Consider the following 10,768-nt stretch of genomic DNA (forward strand, 5'->3'; position numbering starts at 1 on the left):
GAAATTACGTCAGAGCCGAGGACAAGGTGGTGGTGGTGGTGGGGGCGGCCTGGTGCTGTGGGATCCCGGAGCGGGGAGGACTCGGGGCCCGGGAGCTTGCGGGGAGGGGCACAATCGGGAGCTGGAAGAGCAGCTGCTGAACATTCGGTGCGTTGGCAACGAAACTGGAAAAGTTCGGCAGGTCAGCCTTCTAGTAAAGAAAAAACAATTAACGATTGTTTGAGAAGCGGGATGGGTTAGAATATCAGAGCATTGGAGCTGAGAAAGTGAACTCAATGGTTAGCACTGCAGCCTCACAGCACCAGACTCCAGCCTCGGGTGGCTGGCTGTGTGCAGGTTTGCACATTCTCCTCGTGTCTGCGTGGGTTTCCTCCCACAGCCCTAGGATGTGCAGGTCAGCTGAATTGGCCATGCTAAATTGCCCATAGTGTTAGGTGCATTACTTAGAGGGAAAAGGGGTTTGGGTGGGTTACCCTTCGGAGGGTCGGTGTGGACCTGTTTCTACACTGTAGGGAATCTTATCTAATCTACAAATAATGTCAGACGGGAAAGTTGCAAAGTGTAAGTAATTAAAGAGGAGAAAGGTGGTGAGGAGCAGCTGTATCAATTCCAGATCATAACAATTGCTGGACACTGCCCTCCCATTCAGTATACATATGACTGTTAAACACTTGTGTGTTTTCCCCACCCCAAGCCCATAACCCTGTATGGCACCAGTTTTCTGAAACGTATCCATCCCCACCTTAAACATACTCAGAGGCTGAGCCTTCACAATCTTCAATGATAGAGAATTCTGAAAGTTCACAATTTTCAAAGGTAAAGATTTCTTTTCATCTCAGGCCCATATGGCAAACCCCTCATTTTGAAATCTGCCCCCTATAGAGGAAATGTGTCACCTCCATCTGTATTGTCTTGCTTTAAAATAGTGTTTTTTTCAATGAGATCACTATTCATCCTTCAATACTATAGAAAAGGCAGGCCCACTTTGCTCAGTCTCTCTTCACAGGACAGGTCTGCCATACTGGAACTTTCACTGCACTCTATCTCAGAAAAGATGTTTTTGCTGAACACAAAGAGACCCAAATTGCACACACTACTGCATGTGTGATCCAAGCCCTTATAAATTGAAGTGAGACATCATGACTTTAGCACACAAATGTGTATTTGATCTGTAAACTTCTTTCTTCTTACACCATTCTTGATCCTCTAATCTCTCTTCCATCCACAGTATCACACCTGCGCATTTTTCCTCATCACCACCTTTGCTTGTCTCTCAACTTGCTTGAAAAATTTTACATTTCCAATTTTGGATAGTTTTGGTGAAAGGTAATTGAAAGCATTGTCTCTGGAGAGAGAAGCCTGGCCTGCTGCTGATTTAAATTCTTATTTTAGATCTCCAGTAGCCATGTACTTTCTGTTATTTAAGTGCCATCCATGACTCAACCTCAGAGTTGGAACGATGGTGTGTTGCAGTCCCCACTGGACTGAATTCAACAAAATGTGAAGGCTGATACTCTTGTGTAGTACTGAGGAGTCAGTGATATTGTATTACGCATAAGATGTTAAATCAAGGCTCTGGTTGCTCTCATCGAAATAAAAGACCAGATGCCACTGTGGCAGAGAAGAGTAGTTATTCCGAGCTAGAATGCCAGAGACCCGGATTCAGTTCCCGTCTCAGGTGACCGACTGTATGGAGTTTGCACATTCTCCCCGTGTCTGCGTGGGTTTCTTCCGGGTGCTCTGGTTTCCTCCCATAGTCCAAAGATGTGCAGGTCAGGTGAATTGGCCATGCTAAATTGCCCGTAGTGTTAGATGTATGGGTGGGTGGCGGGTCAGTGTGGACTTGTTGGGCCGAAGGGCCTGTTTCCACACTGTAAGTAATCTAATCTAATCTAATCTAATTAGATAATTTCCTTGTTCACCTTGCTTGGAGAATGAAGTTACAAGTGCATGGGATTTATTAATTTACTCATGTAATTGGATATAATTATTCTCCACTCTGTCTTGTTGCTGAAATCACCCAGCTTTCATATAGTGCATTTTTTGGTGATGCTTTCCCTTTTCTGTGTTTTACAGAAAATCTTTCCATGTAGACTCCTGTACATTATTTATTATTGTGTACTGTCAAGTTCCACTTCCAGCTCATCACTTGACGGTGTATTGGAAATTATTTATCTGAATATGCATTTTGAGAAAATTTCTGCGTTTCTGGGGTTTACAAACATCAGAGATTGGAAATGGTGCAGAACGAGGTCATTGAACCCATTTGACACCCTGCCTCTATAGCGGTAGATTAACAAGCTAAGACAAGAGAGAGATTCATGCTCAGTTTGTATAAAGTAGAATCCAGAATTCAGCGATTCTCAGGATATAAGAAAATGGACTGGCTGTAACAAAGTTAGAAAATAGAAATGTTTCAATTGAAATTCAAATACTTAAAATGAAGGTTGGGTGAGAAGGAATTGGTGTGTACAATTAAAATTATGCACAAAGCACTTGCTGCTAAAGTAGCACCACAAGTGCAGGCAGGACTTGAACACCTTAATGGGAAGGTCCGGGGGATGGTGGGGGGTGTTGCTACACAAAGAGACCTTGGAGTGCAGATTCATGGTTCCTTGAAAGTAGTGTCGCAGGTAGATAGGTTAGTGAAGAATGTACTTGATATACTTTACTGGTCAGAGCATTGAGTATAGGAGTTGGGAGGTTATGTTGCAATTTTACGGTTCATTGGTTAGGCCACTTTGGAATATTGAGTGCAATTCTGGCCTCCCTCCAATAGAAAGGATGTTTTAGAACTTGAAAGGGTTCAGAAGAAAATTACAAGGATGTTGCCAGGGTTGGAGGTTTGAGCTATAGGGAGAGGCTGAATACACTGGGGCTGTTTTCCCAGGAGTGTTGGAGACTGAGGGGTGACCTTATAGATGTTTATAAAATCATGAGGGGCATAGATAGGGTAAATAGCTACGGTCTTTTCCCTGGGTGGGGGAGTTCAGAACTAAAGGGCATTGGTTTGGGATGAGAGGGGGAAAGATTTCAAAGGGGCCTAAGGGGTAATGTTTTCACACACAGGGTGATGTGTGTATGGAATAAGTTGCCAGAAGAAGTGGTGGAGGCTGGTACAATTCCAACATTTAAAAAGCATCTGAATGAGTATATGAATAGGAAGGATTTAAAGATATGGGGGAAATGCTGGCACAGGGGATTAGATTAATTTAGGATATCTGGTCAGCATGGACGAGTTGGACCGAAGGGTCTATGTCTGTGCTGTGCATCTCTATGACTCTTAAGTGGAATTTTACTCTGAAATGTTTTCTAACGTAAAGAATATATCACCACTCGATTGTAACTGAATCAGTTCAATCTGCTGTCTATGTTGTGCTCGTTTACCTCAGTTGCTGCAGTAGCATGGCTTCAATCTTCAAAATAGCAGAAGCTACACTCGGTAGTATTCTCCAAAATTCAGCACTCGTGCATATTTGAATGTCAAGCAAAGTCAGTCACCTCCATTGTCAAGTTATTGTCATGTTTAATGGTCACCAAAAAGAACTACTCGGATTGTCAGTTTCTACCATTAGAATGAGTCAGCACTTTCAGTAAGACACAAGTATAATGCATTTTAAAGTTTGTAATAAATTAGAATGAAAGTCAAAATAGACACTCTAGATTCTTAGTTTTAATATTTATGCATTTATGTTTACAGGTTCTGATTTCTGTCACCGTAGAATTGTAAGGCATTTCTTGAAATGGAAAACTACCAAAAATCGAAGATCACAGAACTCCCTTGTCCACTACCAGTTGCCAATCTTCGAAAAGATATTATTGAAATGAAGGTGAAGGAAGGTAGCAAAATCCGAAATCTCATGGGATACGCTATTGGAAAGATGGAATCAGACAATATCAGAGAGATCCTTTTCACCGGCACTGGGAAGGCTGTCAGCAAAGCAATCACCTGTGTGGAGATCATGAAGAGAAGATTAAAAGGCCTCCATCAAATTACCAAATTGTTTTATAAACAGGTTGAGGAACTCTGGGAGCCTGTTGTTTCAGAGGCAGGGTTAGATAGCTTAACTGTGAAAAGAAACCTTCCTGCTATTTGCATTCTATTGTCTAAAGACATTCTGCATACAAATGAGCCTGGCTACCAAGCTCCTGGGTCCTTTGATGCTTTGTGGATACATTCCTTAAAAGAGGAGGGTCAGGTTCAAAGGAAAAAAAGACAGGGGGGAGATGGGCTGGGGAAAGGGGGTAAGCATCATGGTGGATCTGGAAGAGGAGAAAGGCCTAAAAAGTCCAAAAGCTGAGGTGCTGGGAATACAAAAAAAAATTAGAAGGATGCTGTTGATAATACATGATGTTCTATTTGTTTATCAAATTAAAAAATTTTGGAAATAGCTTTTGCTTTTTGTGTTCCAGTTTTATTTCTTTTTTTCTGAAAATGTTAGATTCTTCTTTCTGAACCTTTGCTCAAATGATCATTCTTCTTGTGTTAAATGTAGACTTAACCAATTTGAAGAAAATTGTTATAATCACATTAATGTTATCCATCGCTAATTGTTTATGACAGTCTGATACTGAGGCACCTTCTGGAACCTTTGCTAACCTTGTGATTTTGGTACAACTACAGTTCTGTTATGATAGAAGATCTCCAATTTAGCAGACTATAGTTCCAAACTGGAATGCAGGTGAATTTGCAGCTGCTGGTATACAGGCTGCCCTTTATAGTAGTAAAACTCATAAGTTTCATTATTCAACCGGATTTTCACAGTGGACCCTGATCTTGACATCTGAACACTTGGACACTACATCAAGACTGAATAGCAACCAAGAGTGCAGACCTTAATCCTTATGTTTTTCAATTAGATTAGATTTATTTATTGTCACATTTATTATGTATACAATGAAATGCAGTGTTTAGTGTCATCAGTTTTCAGTACCACCTTGAAACACAGAATATAAAGTTAGAAAATACGGCAATAGAGTTGATCTTTGCATTTCCTTCTTGTTTTAGGCTCTGGGATCTTTGAAACGGGCTCTGGGTCTCAGATGTGATCATTGCCTCCGCCAGTGCTCCTACACCTGCCGAGTCCTGGCTAAGCCATGGGTCCAGCTACAGGCTTCTCCTCCCTGATGCTGCGACTTCTGCATCGAGCGAGAACCGGCATGAGGCTAACCTTTGCTCCCATGCTGAGGTCAGCAATGCAAAGCACTCAGCCAGCCTGAGACCCCACTGCTCCTTTAGGCACTCGGTGGGCCCAGCAACACTGCTGCTGCAAAGGTGTCTGTGCCAAGTCCACCAATGCAGCACTATTGCAACTGCCACCCAGCTTGCCATGAGTCTCAAGGTGTGCCCACTTCGTCACCGCCGTCGTTGTGGCTAAGCCCATCAAAAGAAGGCCAAAAGGTAGAAGAAAAGATTGAGAAATGGTGAAAAGAGAAAAATGTGAAGAGAAGAAAGGAGTGGACAAGGCCCAGGCCTAGGAGCCTGAATCGAGAGTGTAGGGCTTCCTGATTAACAGCCTATGCCCAAAACGTTGATTCTCCTGCTTCTCAGATGCTGCCTGACCTGCTGTGCTTTTCCAGCACCACACATTGACTCTGAGCTCCAGCATCTGCCGTCCTCACTTTCTCCTTAGGAGACCGAATGCTGCCTGTCATGGGGAGGTTTTGAGATCATTAAGACAGCAAGAAATCTGGAGTTTGAGCCTCTTGTTCAGGACAAAAGTAGTTTTGCTCCCAGTATTTATTGAATTTTGCTGAACTTTTATTAGTCGTACTGATTGCAAAAGATTTGAAAGTCTGATGTTACCAAATGTTATACGATGGGATGAGTTGAAGCTAAAACTTTGTTTAGGTATTGATAGAACAATTGTTCCTTTTGTTTTAAACTGGAAAAGATAATAGCTACGAGCTGCAAAGAAGTATTCACTTTCATATACAACAAAGCAACTATAAAAGCTAGTGCCTTGCAAACAATATGTTCAAAACATTCCCAATCATTCACTGGAATATTGTTTCATCACAAGCTGTTTGATTTAAGATACTAAGAAAATTTTGATTTTAATCAACATGTTTTTTGGATCAAGTTCTTAAAGCTGTGTGTCTCAATAATTATTTCTGAATGTGAAAGTTTACATCAAAGGATGTTTCAAATATCAGAGTTGATATTTTTAACATTTCAATTGAGTTGATGAACACCACTCTTTGCATATGAATAGAACTGTTCTTGCTTTTTCCTGACAGAATTAAATTAAGATTAGGAGACACAAAATGAGCTGAGGACAATTCCATTTGTAACAAAACACATCTCAGCATGCTGGTTTAAGTGAAAATATATGTAGAACATAAGAAACCAAACATCTATTTTTGGCAGTTGTCAAATTTTAAGCATTTGCCAGGTTCAATAGTGAATGGACAATGTGAGCTCATTGCAATTCAGTTAATAGCATCTTTTAACTTAAATATTGACAGCTACTGTATGTGGACTGAGTAATGTGTTCTAATGAACTGTGCCCCTTTGTTGTTTACTAATGCCTGGAATTCATTAGCATCAACTGTGAAGAACTGAGTTTTCAGTAGAGGATCACTTGTTCACACATTCATTTATGATGCAAAAAAAGGCCATTCAGGCCATCAAGTCTGATCCAGCTTCCTGTGCAGTCAGTCCCATTTGCCGACTCAATTCTGGAAGACCTGTAAGTTTATCATATATATTTTATACTGTTTGGAATATTGAAATTGTGAAAATGTCACTTATTAAAAATTTTTGTTTATGTAAGAGCCTCTTTTTGAATCAGTTCCAATTATTAAATTTACAAATTATTTTCATCTCTAACTTTATTGTCTAATACTTTGAGGATGTGAAAAATTGCAATCTTCTTTCAACATAAATTTAAAGCTAATATGTTTGAGAAAGTATTTATGATTTGTGTGATTAGTAAAATATTTAGAGTAACTATTAAGATTTTATCTGGTTTGTTCAGTTGTAGACCAGACCCAATATACAGATCACTGCAATGAACTACTGGAACTGGAACAGCAACATGAACAAAACCAAACAAATTCCAACCCTCGCAGTACAGCAGCATTTCACAGGAGACAACAGGTGCAGGAGTAGGCCATTCTGCCCTTCGATCCTGTACCGCCATTCAATATGATCGTGGCTGATCATCCTTAATCAGTATCCTGTTCCTGCCTTATCTCCATAACCCTTGATTCCACTATCCTTGAGAGCTCTATCCAACTCTTTCTTAAATGAATCCAGAGATTCGGCCTCCACTGCCCTCTGGGGCAGAGCATTCCACACAGCCACCACTCTGGGTGAGGAAGTTTCTCCTCATCTCTGTCCTAAATGGTTTAACCTGTATTTTTAAGCTGTGTCCTCTGGTTCGGCATTCTGCCCTTCAGTGGAGGCTCCACACCACTGAGGATATCACCTAGAAGGAGGATGAAACATCTGTAAACCAACTTCCCAGCTCGGTGAACATACCCACAACAGCTGTTATATGCATGCCTTTATTCCAGATGAAGTTTATCAAATGGATCAAAAGTTGTCAGATTCCATATATGCAGTTCCTTAATATTGCTGTAAGATGTACATCTGCTGTTGATTTATTTATTGGCAATGCTGGGAGCCAAACTGGTTATCTTCCTCTGAGACAGCAGCCCTATGGTCTGGCAAGTCTTGTGACTTTACCCTCCACCATTGCAATGAATACGAAGATTACAAAATAAACAGCAGCTATTAGATTAGCCTGAAGGTGGCAGCATATGAGCTGCAATCAGTTATTCCATTATAGTAACGATAAAGTTGTCATTGTCTTAACTCTGTCATTAGACAGAAGTGGTGATGTAACCCAAAAGACACCACACCTCAGGCAAGGGGAGAGGTGGCCGTGAATCCTGCACGGTAATAGTTGGTATAAGAATTAAACCCATGTTGTGGTATCACTCTACTTTGCAAACTAGCAGCTGAGAGTGTGGTGCTGGAGAAGCACAGCATTCCTGATGAAGGGCTTTTGCCTGAAACGTCGATTCTCCTGTTCCTCCGATGCTGCCTGGCCTGCTGTGCTCCTCCAGCACCACACTCTCGACTCTAATCTCCAGCATCAACAGTCCTCACTTTCGCTTTGCAAACTAGCATTCCAGGCAGCTGGCCCACATGCCACTATGATGCATAATGCACATAGCAACTGACTGAAAATAACAGCTACATAACATCTGAAAAACTAGGAACTTACCCCACAAGCAGGAATTTTCTTAGAATATCTGAACATTTACATATAAGTATAGGGTGACATTTCTGGCTAATTTTATAGAATTACCATGTAGAATTGATACAGTGAGCTTGTAAAATTGAAATGAACAAAGTTTCTCCACTTCTGAAGTTTCTACACTGCACAGGGTCATTTCAAGGCAGCTACAACTAACAATTTGCAACATCAGCCAGGGAGCAATAAGAACATTTTTCCAAATCACCGATGTACAGAGTAGCAGCCCAGTAAAAACTCCAGCAAGTCAGCAGAGAAGCAGAGCCCATATCATTTTCTGTGTGGCTGATGTCCCCAAGACCCTCAGTGTAAGAGATGATAATTGCACTTTGAGGGTTGTTGCAGAACACGCATTCATTTCTGAAAACAGGAAGGGATATACCTCAACAATAGTGGTGTTGTGCAAGTGAATTGCAGCTTTCACCATTCCACTTGGCACTGGATCTATGGCTCCACTTACCAACGCAGATTTAGATGAGCAGAAGCTGCCAGAATTATAAAGCCCTGAGAAATGTTTGTCACAATGTCTGGGAGCTACATTTCATTCTGCAATCCATCCTGTCCCCTATTTCTTCCAACTTGTGTTTCCATAGAGTTTTAGACACCATCTGTTTAATAGCAGGGTTCAGTGATACCACCAGTCACTTCATTGGAGCCTACAAAGAAGACAATCACAGCGATGTTGCCATACAAAGATTACAGTTAACATATGATATGTTGCACACTGTGAGTGTGATGGGGAGAAGGTGACAAATGCGGGGGTAGGTGGAGATTATGAGAGTGGCTGGTGATTGGGGAGTGGGAAGGAATAGGGTAGCAGGTAGAACTGTCCAGGGAGCAAAGGAGTGCATGGGGACGGGGGAAGTTGTTGTGGTTCTGTTCGCCGAGCTGGGAGTTTTTGTTGCAAACGTTTCGTCCCCTTTCTAGGTGACATCCTCAGTGCTTGGGAGCCTCCTGTGAAGCGCTTCTGTCATGTTTCTTTCAGCATTTATAGTGGCTTGTCTCTGCCGCTTCCGGTTGTCAGTTGCTGTCCGCTGCAGTGGCCGGTATATTGGGTCCAGGTCAATGTGTTTGTTGATAGAATCAGTGGATGAGTGCCATGCCTCGAGGAATTCCCTGGCTGTTCTCTGTTTGGCTTGCGCTATAATAGTAGTGTTGTCCCAGTCGAATTCATGTTGTTTGTCGTCTGTGTGTGTGGCTACTAAGGATAGCTGGTCGTGTCGTTTCGTGGCTAGTTGGTATTCGTGGATGCGGGTTGTTCGCTGTCTGCCTGTTTGTCCTATGTAGTGTTTTGTGCAGTCCTTGCATGGGATTTTGTATACTATGTTGGTTTTGCTCATGCTGGGTATCGGGTCCTTTGTCCTGGTGAGTTGTTGTCTGAGAGTGGCTGTTGGTTTGTGTGCTGTTATGAGTCCTAGTGGTCGCAGCAGTCTGGCTGTCAGTTCGGAAATACTCCTGATGTATGGTAGTATGGCTAGTCCTTTGGGCTGTGGCATGTTCTCGATCCGTTGTCTTTCCCTTAAGCATCTGTTGATGAAATTGCGTGAGTATCCGTTTTTGGTGAATACCTTGTATAGGTGTTCTTCTTCCTCTTTTTGCAGTTCTGGTGTACTGCAGTGTGTTGTGGCCCTTTTGAATAGTGTCCTGATGCAACTTCATTTGTGTGTGTTGGGTTGGTTGCTTTCATAGTTCAGGACTTGGTCTGTGTGTGTGGCTTTTCTGTATACCTTCGTGCTGAATTCTCCGATTGGTGTTCTCTGTACCACCCCAACACACACAAACGAAGTTGCATCAGTCGGGGTCAACTCCTTCAGCTGGAAGATCAACAGGTTTCGGACAGACCAAAGATCGTCTTTCACCAAGTTGATGATCCTCCAGGCACAGTTGATGTTCGTTTCGGTGTGCATCCCGGGGAACAGACCTAGAGCACGGAGTCCCGCGTCACGGCGCTGCTCGGGATGAACCTCGACAAACACCACTGCATTCCTTCTGCATAGGCACATTCCAGAAGGAGGTGTGTGACAGTCTCGTCCCCTCTGCAGCCGCTTTGAGGGCAGCGTACGGTGCGGCTGAGAGTCCGGGTGTGCATAAAGGATCTCACAGGCAGAGCCCTTCACACCACCAGCCAAGCCATGTCTTGGTGCTTGTTAGAAAGTCCTGGCGATGGGGCTTTCTGCCAAATGACTTTGACAGTCTGCTCAGGAATCACTCGATAGGATCCGCCCTCTCCTTTTTCTGAAGGGTCTCAAGGACACTACTTGCTGACCACTTCCTGATGGACTTGTGGTCAAAGGTGTTTTTCTTCATAAACTTCTCCACGAAGGACAGGTGATACAGAATGGTCCAACTACTCAGAGCGTTCCGCGGCAGCGAGGCCAGGCCCATCCTTCGCAACACCGGGGACAGGTAGAACCTCAGTATGTAGTGACACTTGGTGCTTGCATACCGGGATCCACGCACAGCTTGATGCAGCAACACACAAAGGTGGCCATCAGGGTGAA

At 42.8% G+C, this 10,768-nt stretch overlaps 1 protein-coding gene across 3 annotated transcripts; it reads left to right on the forward strand.

The window, feature by feature from the left end:
• The first annotated feature begins 38 nt into the window (after window positions 1-38).
• Window positions 39-4,391, forward strand: rpp25l (ribonuclease P/MRP 25 subunit-like). 3 transcript variants are annotated; one of them, XM_060854966.1, is made up of 2 exons: window positions 39-181; window positions 3,701-4,391. In XM_060854966.1, the coding sequence occupies exon 2, from the start codon at window positions 3,744-3,746 to the stop codon at window positions 4,299-4,301; it is 558 nt and encodes a 185-aa protein (XP_060710949.1). In that variant the 5' UTR covers window positions 39-181; window positions 3,701-3,743; the 3' UTR covers window positions 4,302-4,391. The 3 variants fall into 3 exon arrangements, with proteins under 3 accessions (XP_060710949.1, XP_060711114.1, XP_060711023.1); XM_060855131.1 differs by having other exon boundaries at window positions 39-147; XM_060855040.1 differs by lacking the exon at window positions 39-181 and adding an exon at window positions 212-816.
• The last annotated feature ends 6,377 nt before the right edge of the window (window positions 4,392-10,768 follow it).

This window comes from Hemiscyllium ocellatum, chromosome 1 (genome assembly GCF_020745735.1).
Source record: "Hemiscyllium ocellatum isolate sHemOce1 chromosome 1, sHemOce1.pat.X.cur, whole genome shotgun sequence".
Classification (NCBI taxonomy): Eukaryota; Metazoa; Chordata; class Chondrichthyes; order Orectolobiformes; family Hemiscylliidae; genus Hemiscyllium; species Hemiscyllium ocellatum.